Below are 19,863 nucleotides of genomic sequence, written 5' to 3'. Positions count from 1 at the left end.
TGATTCTGTAACTTCACAGACACAAAAACAGCCTATTTCTTTGCCAACTTTCTCCAGTAACACTGTGAACTTATTCCACAAATCGTGATACTTTACTTCACTTAACTCGCAAAGAATATATAGTAGCAAAAGCTTTTCCGGCACGGAACTCAGATTTGCCCACGTATATGCACTCAAGAACATGTCCTACTTAACACACAAGCAAGCCAAGAACACGCAACCACCAAACAACTCCATCCTCTCTGGGGTAACTCAGGGAACAAAATAACGGGTCCTTGAGTCACCGAGCCAGGTAGAATCGGCGGGACAAGCCACGCCCACCGAACCAACGCGCGCAAACACCTTTTTTCCCTCAAGTTGTCATAGCATAGCATTTCTAAGTCAATTCCTCCTTACATTATTCCTTTCAATCATTTTTAATTACTTTATTTTTCTAAAAAGAAGACTTTTTACAAAGTGAATAAAGTCGTTTTAAATACTGAAAATGATTAACAATAGTAGTATTAATAGAAAATATAACGCTCCATACGCAATTTTCCTTCATGTAACCATCCATTCTTCTTCTTCCCAGATCCAGAAGGATGGTATGTTACAAATCGTAATCTGCAAATAAAATTATAGGGTTCCCATATCTTTATCTCAGTTCCCCTTAACGCCATACTCTGAAGCAAGGAAGTGGCAGGTACATTCAGCATAGCAAAATATAATTTTCTTTCTGCATAATATAGTTTTTCTTTAATTTCGTAAATTGTTTGCTCCAATACTTGTTTCTCAACATAGTTTGCAGTATGAAGTAACAAAATTCACTTTATGTATAGATTCTCAATTTTCATTTTAATGGACCTCCTTCAGCTTTCAGATCTTTTAACCTCCAACTCTCCTAAGATTTCGTCAAAGAAAAATGACGAAAAACTTCCCAGGTTTGTACCTTATCTATGTTGAAAATTTGATTCAGATTGATCATGTGATTCTCGCTTTATTTTTAAAAATATTGAATTTTGTATATTTCCCTATCGTTCTCCTCAAATACATTGCCCCGTCATCCCATACTCGAATCTCATTTAAATTGAAAATTTGATCGAGATTAGCGACTTGGTTAAAAAGTTATTAAGTTCTACTTATTTTCTATAATACCCCTTCCTGCAACTTCGCTAAGGCCTACTGTTAAAGTGAATAACTAAAAAGTCTCCCAGGCCAAAACTGCATCTACATAAAAAAAAACTTGATAGAGGTTGGTCGGGCGGTTGAAGGCATTTACAGAAATAAACATAGTCACTTACAATTTTATAATAGAGATTTAGATTGTGCAGCCGTGATAAGGGAGAATCTAAAAGAAACAGAGAAATGAAACTTTGCAGGAAGCAAGTAGAGAAAGGAAGACATATGTTCGTCTATTGAAAAATAACGCAGGATGAAGAGTGTTGCCAACCTTATGAAAAGTGTGTTTTTGTGAACAGAATGACCTAAATTGGACATCATTGTAAGCAACAATGAAACGAAAGACAAAATATATTAAACAAAATACATTCCAAATGCAGTTTGGGGTTTCAAACGTTTCGAGAAATAACGTGAATCATATCATAAATACAAATAACGTGGCGCACACAGGGAGCGAATTACTAATGCTTTGTAGACCTTAAACTAAATGTTTGCAAGTATTCTTTAAGCTGACTGCAAGTCTACAAGGGTCGGATCAACGGTGTTGCCATTAACAGAAGAAAATGTTGAGTATGGGAGGTATATATGAAAATAAATATCAAAATGACTGTCTTTGTGACTGCATCACTGTTGAAGCATCCTAACGATCTCAATCAAATTTTAAACATAGATAATGTTCGGGCCTGGGATAGTATTTATCTATTCACTTTGACGATATAACTTACGGATGCGAAGGGGAGAGTTAGAAAATAAATAAATCTTAATAACTCTTGAACCAAACGATTAGTCTCCATCAAATTGTTAACATATGTGAGTTTCTGTCCTGAGATGTTTTTTTTTAATTTCACTTTTACGGTGCAACTTACGGGAGGGGAATAAGAGGGCTAGATATATAAAACTTAAAACCCTTGAACCATCGGACTGATATCGATCAAATTTTCGGGGTCACTCAGATGAACAGTGACACATTTGATGTCCTTTAAAACCAAATTCAGCCCCATAATATTGGGAAAAGGGATATATATATATATATATATATATATATATATATATATATATATATATATATATATAAAAGATCGATATAGCCAATATCATTGTCGAATTCATAGTTTTAGGGGTCGCTGAGATGAACAACGACACTTCGGATGTCGTGCCCTGCAACATGAGGAGAGGAAGGGGATATATAAAAATCATCAAAAACGACGGATTTCAAAGAGATGTTTAGTAATAGTAAAAATGACTTCCTAACGGAAGATATGACTATTTTTTTCTTTATATAACGCAACGAAGTTTGTAATTGATGCTAGTTATATTACAATGTGGAAACACCATTTCATAACTTTGTTGTCGTTGGTGGTTAGCTTTCTCGTAGGGTACTGCTATTTCAGTAATGCATGTTTATGGTCACATAGGATCACTTAGAGGGTGTGCGTATCGCAAAAGGAAATTACCCTAATAAGGGAACCCCGTCATATATATATATATATATATATATATATATATATATATATATATATATATATATATATATATATATATACTCTGCATGTGTGTTCTAACCTAGCTATTAAAGTAGGATTAAAAAGTGCCTAAAATCAGGAAATACCGCGATGTTACACCAGGATATTTAATAAATTGCATTTTAATAATGTTATAGATGAATCTATTATTTCCACTTTCTTCGGGAACTTCGGAAGAAGAATGAGAGACTACATTATTGGTTACAGTTCCCATATATATCTAAATTCGTGCTACACGGAAGTTATAATTAACATAATAACTACATAGAAAATGATTAATTCAAGAAAAGGAAGAAGATCAAGTATAAAGGTCAATAAGCAAGAGTATTCCTGTTTTAGTCAAGAATTTATATTACGTAATTGCCACAATTTATAGTTTGGACACATAGCAAAGAACAAACATTTAGTTTTCCAACACTGAGCATTGCTGGATCAGGGCTTTCGAAGCTGAGTTATATAAGCTGCAGAAAGGATTCATAGGCCGATAAAACATCTGAGGAAGTAGTGAGATGATGATGGAGGGAAAATAGCAATCTAAGTCTACGTCGAACCACGTTTCCAAAAAGTGACACTTGTAGGTCCAGAAAAAATTAAACTGAGCTTCCAACGGCATCATTCATGTAATGTTTGGCATAAGTAGCGGAGATATTTTTAATCATCAAACCTCTGGAATCATCTTTTCTCGGTGAAATCTCGGATTATCAGGGCAAAATATAGTAGTTACCCATTCAGTTATTAATGTATAATATACCGTATTTTTGCACACTGCTACGCCACGCCTTACAGGATGCTTTCGGTTGCCCAAAATCATGAAATCTAAAACAGGAAAGAAAACATAAATGTAAGAAAGATCATTTGGTACATAACGTCCAGCCTCGACTAAACCTCAAAAAGTAAGCTGAAAGTCAGAGTAACGGGCTGAATACGAAACGGTTCTCGAGACTTACATTGAATTCATTGAAGTTCAAGGATATGATGTTAGCTCTGATCCGATCCTTCGGTATTGTCTAAGATAACCCAATATGAAGGTACGAAATACATATCAGCATTCACTTTTCTTTTAAAATTCAATGTGTCCCAATGATATATATATATATATATATATATATATATATATATATATATATATATATATATATATATATTAAATATTTCACTGTTTTCCTTTGATCGTTACTACTTACAAAGTGTAATTTTGTTGCTAGTGAATAACTTCAATTCATTCCTCTATTCTTGCAATAATTAGTAGTTATAGTTAGTAGCAGTAGTAGAATATCATTTCCAGATTATTGCAAACTATTTGTTTCGTGTACGTATTTCTATCGCGCAAACTGATAAGTTCTATTCAGAACATTATATTTTCTATTGGCAAGTTAAAGAAAATGGCCCACAATGTACACATGGAAAAACTAAGTACTTATATTGAATTTTTATTTAGGAAAAGGAATTCAAAACTGAACACTCTGATGACGTACGACAAGAATGGACGTTTTGAAATATCTTTATATTTCAAGTGGGATGGCCAAGGAATACTGGTAAGTTTCAATCAGTATTGAGAAAATTATCATAAGTTATTGGGTGGTTGAATTTCTCTCTAATTTCAAGTAAGAAATTTTCGATAATTTTATTGGTTTATCTCTAAGTAAATTTTATTGTTATTGTCGTTTGAATGCAATTTTGAAACTTGCGCTGAACGTGATCATGAACACAGGTACTATTACTTTTGATAATATATATAATATCGGTACATTTCTAACCTTACTCTCCTACAATATTGCCTTCTGTCTTCCTGTGAATGAGAAAAGAAATCTTTCAGTTTACTGCTCCCGTATATCCTTTAATTAACAAAGGCATGGTTAAGGTAAGTGAACGGTAAAAGAAAAGAACTAATAGAATGAGAACAGCAGTGGTAATTAGAGTAACCCGATAAAACCCACGTAAAATATTTTGTTCAACACAAACTTACTTATCCGGTGATCGACCAGGGATCCCACTCAAAAGAGGCAAGAGCTGTTCAACTGAGGCAACGCTCATTTCTCATCAATGAAGCAGATAAGAGAAATGATAATTGTAATCCTTTTAAATGAGGTTGTAAATTATCCATTGCAGCTTTGGTCAGTTGACGTTTTATTAGAAAATGAGGTTCTATGCTCCTTTCTCCGGGAGATGAAATTGATCACCGAGTTAGTGTTGCTATCATACATTAATGAGTTGATTATTTTCTTATTGATTTTGGTGTCGTTGCAAAGTATGAAAACTATAAATACTTGTTAGATTGGCAATAGAATAGCTGTAATGCAAACCATAAATCAGATACTTACATTACAGATACCAACACAGCAACGCATAGAAGAACTCTAAAGACGGTGCCGACTGATCGCCACTTACCACAAGCTAGGAACACTCATGGCTTAGTTCTCGCATCTAGCACATTAACGAAGACTTGTAATTTGTTGCACAACAGCAGGAGTACCCAGAAAGGGCCCTACATCATTTGGCTTACCGGAGCAACTTCGCGCGTCACCCACTGCTGAAGCTTCTCCAAACAGCACTGTATATGTATGGGAACAATAATGTATTCCATGAAGATACGAGACAGGGCATTCACTTTCCAGACAAACCTTGCTTATGTCTGCATCCGCACTAGACTCAATTACCTCTGAATTTTGTATCACAACGTTGGTTTATTCTTCTGGGATTCCATTGTATTATGTATAGGTTTGTGCCTACTATCCTTTGTTGTATTTCTACATTTCCGTCCGTGGTATTTCTGACTGGTACTTCATTCCATCAGAGGAACACACGCTTTTATATTCTAGGTTCTGTTCTGCACGTCCTGGGTAAACCCAATATTCCTCTGTTTTCTCGGCCAACACGTTCCGCCGACCTATCGCCTACTAAAGACTATTTATTTTCAAAACTTCTTATTCCTGAGAACTCTACCAGTTACAGTAGATGATCTGAAGCATGATGACGAAGAAACCTAGGTTTCGTTATTCTAGGAAAACACCTGTAAGCTCATTCTGGAGATGTCTCTAATTTTCAGATAATTTATCTGCTATTTACTATTTTAATGAGCCTTCGGAATAAAATTGTTGGCGGGCTTAATAAATCGGCTCAGGGTCTATCAATGAATTCTGGTAATGACTAAGACCATAGGGTACATATTGTTTATTTATATACTGGACATGTATAGTAGCCTTTTTAGGGACTCGATAAAATAATAAATTAGTGCGTGAACAGATATAAGAATATACACGAATCGCAATAACACAAGATATACACTAAAATAAGTACGTATTTCTTTCATTGTACTCTCAAAATCTTTGCAATAGTTTGCAGGAAATTGATAAATTCACAGTTACTTACTTCAGAAGGAACTATCTGACTGTCGGTAAAAGTAGTTTCTGTTGGATTGAATAAACACGGTTGTTCTGTCAGTGGTTTAGCTGAAACAGGACCTCCTAAAAATTTGTCAATATATATATATATATATATATATATATATATATATATATATTACATTATAAAACGGTTCGTGTTTCGTTTCAAATTTCATAAGTAATAACTTCATCATTTATTAAATTGTAACATTCCCAAAAGCCTGTCAAGCATAAAATTTTGCATCATTTAAGTCGTAGGGTAGTGTATATGATATGCCGTTATCATCGTTCACGACAGTAATGGTTCAATTATGCTCAATCTCTAAACATCGTGATCGTAGCCTTGTACTCAACACATGTTGGACAAATAACTATACGAATGAAATTATATAGTGTATGTTATTAGCACTAGTTTGCCTTTTACTGTCTCAGATCCGGTAGAAAAATAATTTGAAAATTGTCTGAAAGGGCTACTTTGTATATCATTTATGCGTCAAATTACTGATTTTCTACTCCAAAAAGTAACAGTTACTGGCATAGTGACTAGATAAATGACCACAAAGATAGGACCCCGCCAAGATAGCCGCCCTAAAATGGCTTGTTTGTACCCTGGTAGTTTTCGAGAAAGAAGGGATGGCATTTGGGACTATCTTGGCACCAAGATAGCCCCCGTATCACAACACAAAAAATTGAAGTACACCATTCGAAAGCAAATCGTTTGTACCGACAAAAGTTGTGTTTTTTTCCCTGATAATTTTCGGGAAAGAGGGCATGGCATATGGGGGCTATTTTGTGCGCAAGATAGGCCCCGTAATGTTTACGTTTTCCATGTCCAGTAATAAGTTTTATGTGTTTATTCATGTAAATGTATGTGCATTTTGAATTCTGGTTGTGCATATCAAAATAAAAAAAAGAACTTCTCGGAAATATCTCAACGTTAGAATTTAATCGGCTGGTGGGAAAACAGTGTGAGTCCAAAATAAGCCATTTTGAATTAAAGGCAAAAATAACACTAAATATGTAGAACTACAAGTTATAATGAAGAGTGGTACAATTTCAAAGACCTGGAACGTTATAGCAGAAATCTATTATGACGATTGTACATTTGTGGCATGAACAAACGACAGTTCTTTCTTCAAATATCTCAAAATGCGTTTTGTGGACTAGTAGTGCTTTTTTATTGACCGATTCTATTAAATTTTCTCTATGTCTGCCCTTTTCCGTAAGTAAATACAGTATTATTCAGCAACGACCTACTTGCTTTCGGCTATTGTCTATGAAAGCGGCAAGCTTCTCGAGCCGCTAATGCGACAGATATAAACAGTTGATTTCTTCAGATGATGTAAAGTTGAAACGTGGAGGGACGCAGTTTAGCTGAGTAATTTTTTTTTATTTTTCTTTTTTTTCTGAGATTATTTCTATAAATTCGATTTCTCGACAAACGAAAATATTGTCCGTACAAACGTTACAAACGTAGTGCAAACGAAAGACTTATGGTACTCATATGAAAACATTTTCTCCAGCCACAGCTCTTTGAAACGGATTACTTGTCAGTCTGTTTTTTCAAACTTGGATTGAAAATATAACCTACTCTCTCACGAACTGAGGAATTCCATTTATAGTCAGTTTAGGTACTTCATCTTTCTATTCAAAAATTTGTGAAGATATTTCTGAAAAGGAACGAAACCTTAGACTCGGATGCTGTTAACGAACTCAGAGCCGACTTCTTCAGTTACGAACATTTTCATTCCATAGTCACCGATACTTTGAACCTACACACCATAGTTTCAGTGAACGTTTCTTTCGTATTTTTCCAAATACTCGAAAATCCAAATTTGAATTTCACTTTTAATTTACAAACTTTGCAACGTACTATTAGATTCATGCACCTTTTACTCCAACAATTACAAAGTACCAAATACTGTGCCTAAATGTATTTATCCAGTGCATTTTCATGAACTATTATTGCTATTACTGCCTTCATTTCTGTCTTATTAGTTGATATAGGAATACGATTGTATTTCACCACTAAGTGTGTCATTTGTGCCAATATTTCGTGAATGCTACAGCATAAACATGTTATCAGAAAAGTCAGGCTGTTCATAAATTGATTTATCTTCTCCTCCAGTATGGGCACACTACTTACATCAGTCAATCCAACGTATTTGTAGTGTTTATCGTTTCATTGACTTTATGTATATTATCTTATTCGCTTGCCTCATTAGCCGCAAAACTACCGAAACTTGACCCCTCTCCACCCCTTTTATTAGGTAGTTATAGTGACAACACCGCTGCTGATGTCATCTGATCAACATCTAACATTCAATCATCATCCATCAGAGAATTAGTGTACGTATATTATTCTTTTCTCCAAATCTTGAGAAAAACAATTAACTCTTTATCAATTTTCTCATACTACTATTCTAGTATGAAAGTATATTTTTCTGTGCTTTGTATATTCATTGTTTGAGTGTTCTATCTATGTGTTCTTTGCTCTCAGTATAATGATTTCCAGTATCTCTTTCCAAGAACGAAAAACTTATGACATATTTTTTAAACTTGCCTGTAGGGTGCGGTATTCCCCATGGCTTTCCTTACAAACAACGACACGTTGGGAAACATCAGCCATGTGCTTCTTTCTTGTCTAGTTTGCTCGGAAGATTCTAGTTTGCTCGGAATATTCTAGTTTGCTCGGAATATTTTAGTTTGCTTGGAAGATTGTAGTTTGCTCGGTATTCTTTGTTTCTTCGACTCCCACTTAGCTCACTCAGACCTTTGCAAAGATTCTACTCTTGGCTGCTCGACCTTTGGGTCAGTTCTCTTAACCGAGTATTAGAAAAATTACATTAAAGTGATATTTTTAATATACTGTTTATAGTGGATTTTGAAATAAACATCTTTAGTGGGAAACGATTCCGGACTGTAATTCCATCTACTTATGTTCTACCTATACCTCCAAAAGCAGAACTTTACAAAAATAATAGTAATAATAATTATAAATAATATTTTAATTACTAATTAAGTTATTTTTATTATTTAGTAGTAGTAATAGTAGTGGCGGTTGTCGAATTTGTAGCAGTGGCTTTTAGTACGATTGATTTACCTATATAAAGGGATTAAACATATCTATAATTCATACTCAGTTTTTTTTTTAATTTGCACGATTATTATAACAGACCTGTCTTTTTAGGTCCTCCTGATGAATGAATATGGCATTCCATTACAACGCACTTATCCCTTAAGTTCTTCAAATTTAATCCCCATTTTCCAAAAAAAGAGTTATATTGAGAGGATAATCTTTGATGAAGTTGCAGATGAAGATGTACGAGCTCTTCCATTAGAATCCAGGAAATGTAAGTTCCCTGATGAGAACGAAGGAATGTGGGCGTTTCCATACTACAGTTTCTCGGCATGTATTGCACAATGTAAAGCAGAGCAAAAGATGAAATTATGTAACTGCACAGATAGATTTATCGGAGTAAATAAAGGTAAGTTCTTGATACACAGATTTTTTCTAAACAATATGTAAGATGTCTGTCCAGAAAGAAAACAAGGTTTTGAACATAAAGGTGCGTGTCCTTTAAATGGAATCTTGTAATATTAATGCCTCTTTCCTAGTGCGTCTCGCACTCCTTGAACACACTTTTACGAATAGGCAGAATATCTAATAGAAAATGATTGTTATACTTCCCATGGATTGCAAACACACATGTTTTGATGTTTATTTCAACTTTAGGAATGGAAAAGGTCCAGGTATCTGATCAATTAATTATGGTGTCTGAGATACAACATTAGTTTTTTCCGTCACGTAAAATTCAATAAGAAGGAAAACCTAAAAGGACTAAGAACAATGCATCATCAGTGTTCCCTTTATGGAATCTTCCGATCTCTTAGTCTTCCACAAGAACCTTGTTAATTCTTAATAAAGAGTTTGCTCACAGTTTGAAAATGTATGACCTTTCTTAATGAGAATCATCATTTCTACCTTTCAGCTACTTTATTGTGCTGTTTCACGATTTACGTAATATTTTTATAATAATTTTATTGAATCAGCATTTTTTTTAACGTCCTAACAATAGGGCGAAATCTCTTCACCTTTTGTGTTTTCCAGGAAATTTCTGTATTTAATTGCATGTTTCAAAAGGTCCTAACACATTTAGAAACGTAGTTTTTAATTGTTAACACATGTGAAAAGAATTATTAGCAACAACATCAATGTTTAGTTTTTTACAACTGATATCACACGAAAGGAAGATTTACTGAATTCTTCGGACTGCAAACGACGTGTTTGCTCAGAAACATATCGTACCTATTGAATGTGAACTTTATTACATAATGTAAATGAGCCCCCAGGTCTTTCCTTAATTAGAAGATTGACTTCTCCACTTTGAAAGATAATAACTGTAAGTTTGGCTCATACAGATTTGGCCCTAAACATTCTACAACATTCTTGAAGTATATGTAAGTGTCTTTTCTAATTTGAAACAAAATTTGATAAATACTTGCTACTTCCCCAAAAGCATAATTCTTGTAACACGAAAGCATAATACTTGCATTCTAACTCTTCAAATCTCAGAATGCACAAGTTACTATGATCTTATTGCCAGTAAAATGCTTGAAATGAATCCCAGTATGCGGAAGGGAAACAGAAAATTAAGGATAATTTTGTTATTAGCATTCTTTTCAAAGTGTTTGTTCTAGATATACGCCGCACTTACTTTCTGGTAGAAAGGCTTTGTACAACTTAATAAGGTCTAAATGTGCACAGCGTGAAGGAAGTATTTCAGAAACCAATTAATAACTTTAAAAGAGAATCAGAAATTAATTTTATATAATTCATTAAGCTTTGAATTTTCATACTCCAACTTAAAGTTTCGCACTACAATCTCATGAATTAAATTAGGAGAATTAGTTGGAATATGAAATACATTAGTAAATAAAAGTAATAATCATAGGTTTTTACACAACATGGATTGTCTAATTTCGAATTACGTCCAGGATTGTTGTGTTCTAAGTTTTTGGACTCTTATATAGGGGTTTATTCTGAACCAGCAACAATTAGGAAGAGTTTTTTGATGTGTTCTTGCTTCAGCAAGCTAGGTGAGTGATATAATTTATAAAGAGAATAGTCAGCGCAGAATATGTTAAGACCAGAAAAAATTACAAAGAAAGAATAATTTATGTAAAAGCTATTGCAACTTGATATACTATGAAAAGTCTCCTAATTTTCCTTTAGTTCATGACTAATATTATGATACCATCATGCTGTATTTATTTCTATTTCCCAAAGAGTACTGCCACATTAACACAATTGTTACAGGTGATGATTGGAGTAGTCAAGACAATATCATAACAATCCTTTTTGTTAAAGTAGGTGCGTCAGTTACGTATATACTACATACTACTAAATAATCATATCTGATGTTTACATTTATTTCTTTGACCTACCCTTCTGATTAGCAAACTAATTTGTAGCGTCGGAAACTTTTTTTTCATTCCGGAATGGAGCACAAATTCTTTTGAATCTACATTAAGGTGTAAGTATACATCTGAAAGAGGGTCTTTACTTTCCAGTGATACAACTCATATTTCCTATAAATATGAGACGTTAATTGCACTTCATGAAAATACCATTTATATTAATATTGTCACGTAGATGAATAAAAGTGTAGAGCATTTAATAAAACCTCTCGCGAAATCCAGAAAAGAAATCGTATTGTATGTAAAGAAACTAATCTCTACAAAATTAATAGCGGGCAATTCTCTCCCTGTCTGCTCAGCTATGCTTCTAAAATATCTAAATGTATACACGACTCCAAAAGTGCATTACCACCTGGAATTCTCCTTTTCCTGCAATAGCGGGCAAAAAGTTCGGCGGTTGGGTTGGTTGCAAATTCGAAAGGCGTTGGAATAAACCTCAATTTTGTTGCAAATATATCAGTGTGCCAAACTGCAAATAAGAGAATAAAACAAATTGTTAAGAATGACAATTTTATTATTGTGACGGAGTTGGACGACATCAAAATTTGCAAAATGACTTACATAAGCAGTTTAAACAAGATGAATGGTAAGAAACAGATATAACAACAAAGCATTTCTCTCTTTCCGCCCACCTCACCCAAAAAAAAGAATCTCATAAAAAGAAAAAGTTATATAATATAAAGGTTTCATATAAATTCCTAACACCACAAAAATAAATAGCTACATGAAACGAAAAAGAGACAAACAGAATAGGGGACACCAGTGGCGTAGCAGACTTGCGGCCCTCCCATGCAAGATAGAGATGGGACCCTAGTTGTAAACCCCATTGTTATAATAACGATAATAATAATAATAATAATAATAATAATAATAATAATAATAACAACAATAATAATAAAGTCGTTCCCTTTTCAAAATCTCTGACTCAGCCTAAGAGCATGAATGCGTATAGCGATCATGTGTCCACGTTTTGTCAATGAGCGGTCCCAAAGGCCAAAAGGATGGAAATCTCCAAGAGAGAGAAACAAAAAACTTTGTTATGGTAAATTCTAGTTAAAAGCTCGAACCACTTGCTTTTGCACGTGATTTTTTGTTTCTTTTTCCAGGGAACGGTAAAGTTCTGGCGCCTAAGAAATTATACCAATAATATTGCAAATTTTCGAGTGGATGTATTTACATTGCAATTTGTAGTAATAAAGATATTATGATTAGAAAACAATATTGTAAAAAGTAAGTTTAATTTCTTCATCTATCGCAAGTCTGAAGGGCCCCTTATACCTCGCCGCCCCTCCGAATATCAATATGGAAAATTTAGTATGGTATATTCATGTTCATATATTTGCGATATCGAATGTTGATATATGATAATATAGATATCGACGATAGCGATATATCGACATATCACAGGCCCAGGTCCGAGAAGTGATAAATGAAATATACTGGAATCAACAATCAAATTCTAAATAAGTTCTTCATTTCCGTATCCAATGTTGAGGGGGAAGGATGTGAACCAGAATAGAAATATTAAGAAAAAAATGTTAAGGTAAAAGTAGGTTTTCCGTTCCCCATGAATACAAAATTATTAATAGAAAACTATTACTGTAATTTACCTTTTACTTCTGTTTCTGATTGGGGCGCGGTGGCTCAGTGGTAGAGCGTTCACCTCCGGTGCTTGGGGTCCCTGGTTCGATCGCAGCTCGCACCGTGTGGACTTTGTAGTGGACAAATACCGTGCTCGTGGGTTTTCTCGGGGTTCTCCTGTGTCCTCCCACTTTCATCATTCCACCATCTCACTCATTTCTCATTATCACAGTCTCCTTTAGCCTAACCGGCATAACCGTGGAACGTTAAACTTAAAGACTTCATTTTCTATTTCTGATTGTCATCACAAATCAGCGACAGCACACATACTTTACATACTATACCAATACACTCTATAACTTTTCACAACCAATCAAGCCAGAAGATGAATTTCCTGTGATATTAAAGTGGAATGTTCTACAAAATAGTCATAATTCATTGGCCATATTTCTATCAGTACTTTGGTACGCACTAAGAGCTACAAGACTAACAGAACTAGAAATTAGATTTCATTCCTTGTTTTCTCTCAGACTAAAAGACTTCTGCATTTTCCTGAGATATTTATTTTCTTAATATAAGTCCCCTATCCTGGGCTAATTCTGGCTACCGCGGTTTCGAGATAATCGGTAAACGAAAGAGTAAAGTTTGTCGACTCTCAACCCTCGACAGATTGTGAAAAGATATTTCACAGTTCATCTTGTTATTTATTCGTTACAAAAACACTTCTAGTTGACTCTATTCATGGTGAATTACTGAACTTAACGATTTACAATTATTGAAAAATGAATAATTATTTTTAAACATAAAAAGTCGTTACAGTTTAATGCAGTAGTAGATGGAAGTGAATGAAAATATAAATTGGTTCAGATGTGAAAACTGAATGTGAATAATGAGTGTTTATTCAACCATACTCTTTCCAGAGGCGGATCTACGATGGACTTCAGGGGCCTCGGCGGTTCGTAATACTGCTATTTAGAGCTACGTTTACGAGCTCCAAACTCTAGAATGGGTTTTATTTATATATAAAATAAGAAAGATTCCCCTTCTGGGGGGCAATCGTCCTGATCGCCCCTGGTTCTGCCCCTGCTTTTGTGTAGTAAACTTTGAAGACATTTATTTCGTGTCTGCTCCTGACGATGCTGATCCTCCTTTCTAGGGATGGGCAGATGCAAAGTGGAGCTAGATTTTGAAACTTGACTCGACAAATATTCCCGAATTGAAGTACAGTAACTTACTGTAACTTAAATTTTAAAGCAATAACTTTGTTTTTGTTATGTATTTTTTTGGGGTCTTCATAAGAGAAGGAACTTACAAGTAAGATATCCAAAGTGTAACACTCCGATTTTCACGAAATTTGGCAGGTAGATACTACACAGAAAATAATTGAACAGATGTTTTTCATTTTATGCGGAAAAACGATTTTAAAGGCAAAAGACAAACCCAAAATTTTGAAATTTGACACCCTAATAGCTAGAATGACAAACTGTGAAATGTTGTAGACATTGTGATCCTGAGAAAAGGTCTTAATAGGCACAACCACTAATCACTGACTGTTTGGCCACAGCGAGGCCACTTTCTTGAAAGTAGCCAAAGATGGTGATGTTCTGGATTTCGGTTAAAATGACTGAAACTGTGATATGTTGAGGATATTGTGATTCCGAGAAAGAGTCTTAATGTGCACAAGCACTAATCACTGACCGTTTGGCCACAACGAGGCACTTCTTTGAAAGTAACCGAAAATGGCCATGTTCTTGATTTAGGTAAAAATGACTCAAACTGTGATAAGTTGTAGATATTGTGATTCTGAGAAAATGTCTTAATGGGCACAGCCAATAATTACTGACCGCTTGGCCACTACAGGGCCACTTTTTTTAAAGTAACGGAAGAGGGTAATGTTCTGGATTTCGGTAAATATGACTGAAACTGTGATATGTTGTAGATCTTGTGATTCCGAGAAAAGGTCTTAATGAGCATAACCACTAATCACTGACCGTTTGACCACAACGTGGCCACTTCTTTGAAAGTAACCAAAAACGTTAATGGCCTGGATGCCGGTAAAAATGACTGAAACTGTGATATGTTGTAGATATTCTGATTCTGAGAAAAATCATAACAGGCGCAACCACTAACCGCTCACCGTCTGGCCACTAAGTGGCCACATTTTTTAAAGTAACCGAAAATGGTCATGTTCTGGATTTAGGTAAAAATGACTGAAACTGTGATATATTGTAGATATTGTGATTCTAAGAAACTGTGTTAATGGGCAAATCCAATAACCACTGACCGTTTGGAAACAACGAGGCCACTCTTTTGAAAGAAAGCGAAAATGGTCATATTCTGAATTTATGTAAAATGACTGAAACCATGATATGTTGTAGATATTGTGATTCTGAGAAAATGTCTTAATGAGCACAGCCAATAATTACTGACCATTTGGCCACTACAGGGCCACTTTTTTGAAAGTAACGGAAGATGGTGATGTTCTGGATTTCGGTAAAAATGACTGAAACTGTGATATGTTTTAGATCTTGTGACTCCAAGAAAAGGTCTTAATGGGCACAGCCAATAAACATTGACCATTTTGCCACAACGAGTGCACTTCCTTGAAAGTAACAAAAAATGTTGATGGCCTGGATGCCGGTAAAAATGACTGAAACTGTGATATGTTGTAGGTATTCTGATTCTGAGAAAAGTCCTAACAGGCGCAACCACTAACCGCTCACCGTTTGTACCCTAGGAGGCCACATTTTTTAAAGTAACCGTAAATGCTCATGTTCTGGATTTAGATAAAAATGACTGAAACTGTGATATGTTGTAGATATTGAGATTCTGAGAAAATGTGTTAATGGGCACAACCACTAATCACCGACCGTTTGGCAAAATGGCCACTTGCTTGAAAGTTACCGAAGATGTCGATGGCCTGGATTTCGGTAAAAATTACTGAAAATTTGATATGTTGTAGACATTGTGATTCTGAGAAAAATGTCTTAATGGGCACAGCCAATAATCACTGGCAGTTTGGACACTATGAGGCCACTTTTTTGCAAGTAACGGAAGATGGTGATGTTATGGATTTTGATAAAAATGAGAAACTGATATGTTGTAGATATTGTGATTCTGAGAAAAGGTCTTAATAGGCACAACCACTAATCACTGACTGTTTAGCCACCACGAGGAAACTTTTTTTGAAAATAACCGAAGGTGGCGATGTTCTAGATTTCAGTAAAATGACTGAAACTGCGGTATGTTGAACATCTTGTGATTTTGAGAAAAGGACTTTATGGTCACAACCACTAATCACTGACCGTTTGGTCACAACGGTGCCACTTTTTTTAAAGTAAGCGAAAATGGTGATGTGGATTTCAGTAAAAATGACTGAAACTGTGACATGTAGGAGATATTGTCTTTCTGAGAAATGGTCTTAATGGGCACAACCACTAATCACCGACCGTTTGGCCACAACGAGGCCACTTCAGTCTAAGTAATCGAAAATGTTGATGGCCTGGATGCCGGTAAAAATGAATGGAATTGCGATATGTTGTAGATATTCTGATTCTCACTACTAACCACCCACCGTTTGGCCATTAAGAGGCCACATTTTTTAAAGTAACCGAAATTTGCCATGTTCTGGATTTAGGTAAAAATGACTGAAACTGTGAAATGTAGATATTGTCATTCTGATAAAATATCTTAGTGGGCACAGCCAATAATTACTGACCGTTTGGCAACTACAGGGCCACTTTTTTGAAAGTAACGGAAGATGGCGATGTTCTGGATTTCGGTAAAAATGACTGAAACTGTAATATGTTGTAGATATTATAATTCTGAGAAAATGTCTTAATGTGCACAACCACTAATCACCGACCATTTGGCCACAACGGTGCCACTTTTTTTTAAGTAACTGAAGATGGCGATGTTCTGGATTTTGGTGAAAAATAATAACTGAAACTGTGATATGATGTAGATCTTGTGATTCCGAAAAAAAGGTCTTTATGGGCACAACCACTAATCACTGACCGTTTGGCCACTACATGGCCACTTTTTGGAAAGGAATAAAAAATGTTGATGTTCTTGATTTCAGTAAAAATGACTGTAAGTGTGATATATTTTTGATATTATGATTCTGAGAAAAATTCTTGATTGGCATAACTAGTAATCACTGACTGTTTCCCCACTATGAGGCAACTTTTTGAAAGTAACCGAAAATGGTAATGGTCTGGATTTCTCTAAAAATGACTGAAAATGAGATATGTCGTAGATATTGTATTTCTGAGAAAATGTCTTAATGTGCATAACTACTAACACTGGCCGTTTGTCACTACGAGGCTACTTTTTTTAATGTAACCGAAATGGGTGATATTCTGGATTTCGGTAAGAATGACTGAAACTGTGAAATGTTGTAGATATTGTGATTCTGAGAAAATGTCCTAATGGGCACAGTCATTTATCACTGACAGTTTGGCCACTACGAGGCCAGTTTTTGAAAGTAACCGAAAATGGTGATATTCTGGATTTCGGTAAAAATTAATGAAACTGTGATATGTTGTCGATATGGTGATTCTGAGAAAACGTCTTAATGAGAACATCCACTAATCTCTGGCCGTTTGGTCACTACGAAACATATTTTTTGAAAGCAGCCGAGTCGAAGATAGCGATATTCTAGTTTCGGTCAAAATGACAGCAACCGTGATGTTTTGTAGGTATTATCATCCTCAGAATAAGAATCAATCGACACATCCATAAATCATTAATCGTTTCTTCACTACAGGGCTACTTTCCTGAACACAGCAGAGTATAAAGATTTCTGAATTTCGGTAAGGTTGAGTAAAACTAATATATGTTGATAATTTCATCATGAGAAAGTCTTAATTGACACAATCATTGAATTATGAGAAAAAAATGAAATCTTTGAAGTTTACGTCCCACGGTTATGCCGGTTAGGCTAAAGGAGACGGTGATGATAAGTAATGAATGAAATGGTGGAATGAAGAAAGTGGGAGGAAACGGGAGAACCCCGAGGAAACCCACGCACACGGTGTTTGTCCACCACAAAGTTCACTTGGTTGAGGCTGGGATCGAACCCGGGACCCCAAGCACCAGAGGTGAACGCTCTACCACTGAGCCAGCGTGGCCCCTTGAATTATGAGCGTTTGGCCACTACAGATCTAGTTTTTTTTGAAAACAGCTTGCTATAACGATATTTTGATTTCGGTGTAAATGAATGAAACTGTGATATGTTGTAGATGTCGTTATTCTGAGAAAAATTGACTAGGGCTTTCCAGGGTTTTCCTTTGTCCCGCAAGATAAATATCTGAATGTTGTCTATTCTGAACAACAAGCTACTCTTCCCATCTCTTTTCCGGGTTGTGGGATACTACTTTTCAGGGTTTCATACTATTCTACCAAAATTACAAAGTGTCCTTACCTTCTGCTGTTTTAGAAAATGTGGTCCGGTAGGTACAGAATGATTGGTGGTTGTATCCATTGAGAGATTTTCTCAGGATCACAATATCTACAAAATATCATGTTTCAAGCAATTCCAATACCTTCTACCAATACCAAGCAAGCAAAACGTTCTGTTCTAATTAAAAAATAAAAAACAAGTGGTCCTTCAGTGGCCAAACAGTTATTCATTTGCGGCTGCGCCTGTTGAGACTTTTTTCAGGATTACAGTATCTAGAACATATCCCGGTTTCAAGCAAATCCACCGAAATCCAGAACACCGTTACCTTCAGCTCTTCTAAAAAAGTGATCCTGTAGTGGCCAAGCGGTCAGTGATTAATGGTTGTGCAAATTGAGTCTCCCACTCACGACCACAATATCTACAACATATCATGTTTCAAGCAATTCCACCGAAATCCAAAATAACGTTACCTTCTGCTGTTTGCAAAAATGTGGCCCTGTAGTTGCCAAACGGTCAGTGATTTGTGGTTGTGCCCATTGAGACTTCTTCTCAGGAACACCATATCTACAACATAGCACGGTTTCAAGCAGTTCCACCGAAATCCAATTTTCGTCAGGATTGTGCGGGGTCTTTGGCATTTCGAAGGGGCATTGACTCTGCAACCCTTTTCTCGTAAAAACGACAAAACCCATATTGTTTACTTTGAGTTCATCTGTGCATCGGCAGAGTTTCATTTCTTTAATGTGGTCCTTTTAATCAAGGGGGCCCCGTTTTGAAAAGGGACCCTTTGCCCCCTTAACCTATTGTCCGAAAGAAACCAAAAATACTAGTCGATTTATTTTCGGTCTAGCATATGTATGCCAAGTTTGAAAGAAATCGGATGAAGAGAACCCTTTGTGAAGATACCTCGTTTACACTTTCAATTTTTAGACTTGACGGTTTTTTGCACCAAAGTCTTCAATTGTCACTAGAAGACATTATCGTAAAAATTAAGTTTTATTTCTTCATCTATCGCAAGTCTTATGGGCTCCCTGTAGCTCGCGTCTCCGAAGATCGATATCGAGAATTAAGGATGATGATATATTGATGTCGATATATTTACGATATCGAACGTTGATATGTGTTAATATCGATATCGACGATATCGATATATCGACATATCGTACAGGCCTAGATCCGAGAAATTATGCTTGATATATACTAGAATCAACAATCAAAATATAATTATGTTCTTCCATTTCCGTACTCAAGGTTGAAGTGCAAGAGGGTGAACCTGGATAAGCATTTTAAGGCAAAAAAATTTGCTAAAATAAAACTAGTTATACTTCCCCCT

The 19,863-nt window shown here is 35.4% G+C and overlaps 1 protein-coding gene across 1 annotated transcript in view; it reads left to right on the top strand.

Moving 5' to 3' along the window:
• LOC145679468 (sodium channel protein Nach-like) overlaps positions 1 to 19,863 on the top strand; it is a 244,203-nt gene that overhangs the window by 106,575 nt on the left and 117,765 nt on the right. Inside the window, exons 3-4 of the mRNA XM_081750047.1 lie at positions 4,120 to 4,216; positions 9,255 to 9,552. Coding sequence (XP_081606173.1) covers positions 4,120 to 4,216; positions 9,255 to 9,552 — 395 coding nt within the window. The remainder of the gene's footprint in view (positions 1 to 4,119; positions 4,217 to 9,254; positions 9,553 to 19,863) is intronic.

This window comes from Thermobia domestica, chromosome 2, assembly GCF_964235325.1.
Source record: "Thermobia domestica chromosome 2, izTheDome1.hap1.1, whole genome shotgun sequence".
In the NCBI taxonomy this organism is placed as follows: domain Eukaryota; kingdom Metazoa; phylum Arthropoda; class Insecta; order Zygentoma; family Lepismatidae; genus Thermobia; species Thermobia domestica.
Note: the sequence above shows the minus strand (reverse complement) of the source record. Positions and strands in the feature narration are given on the sequence as shown.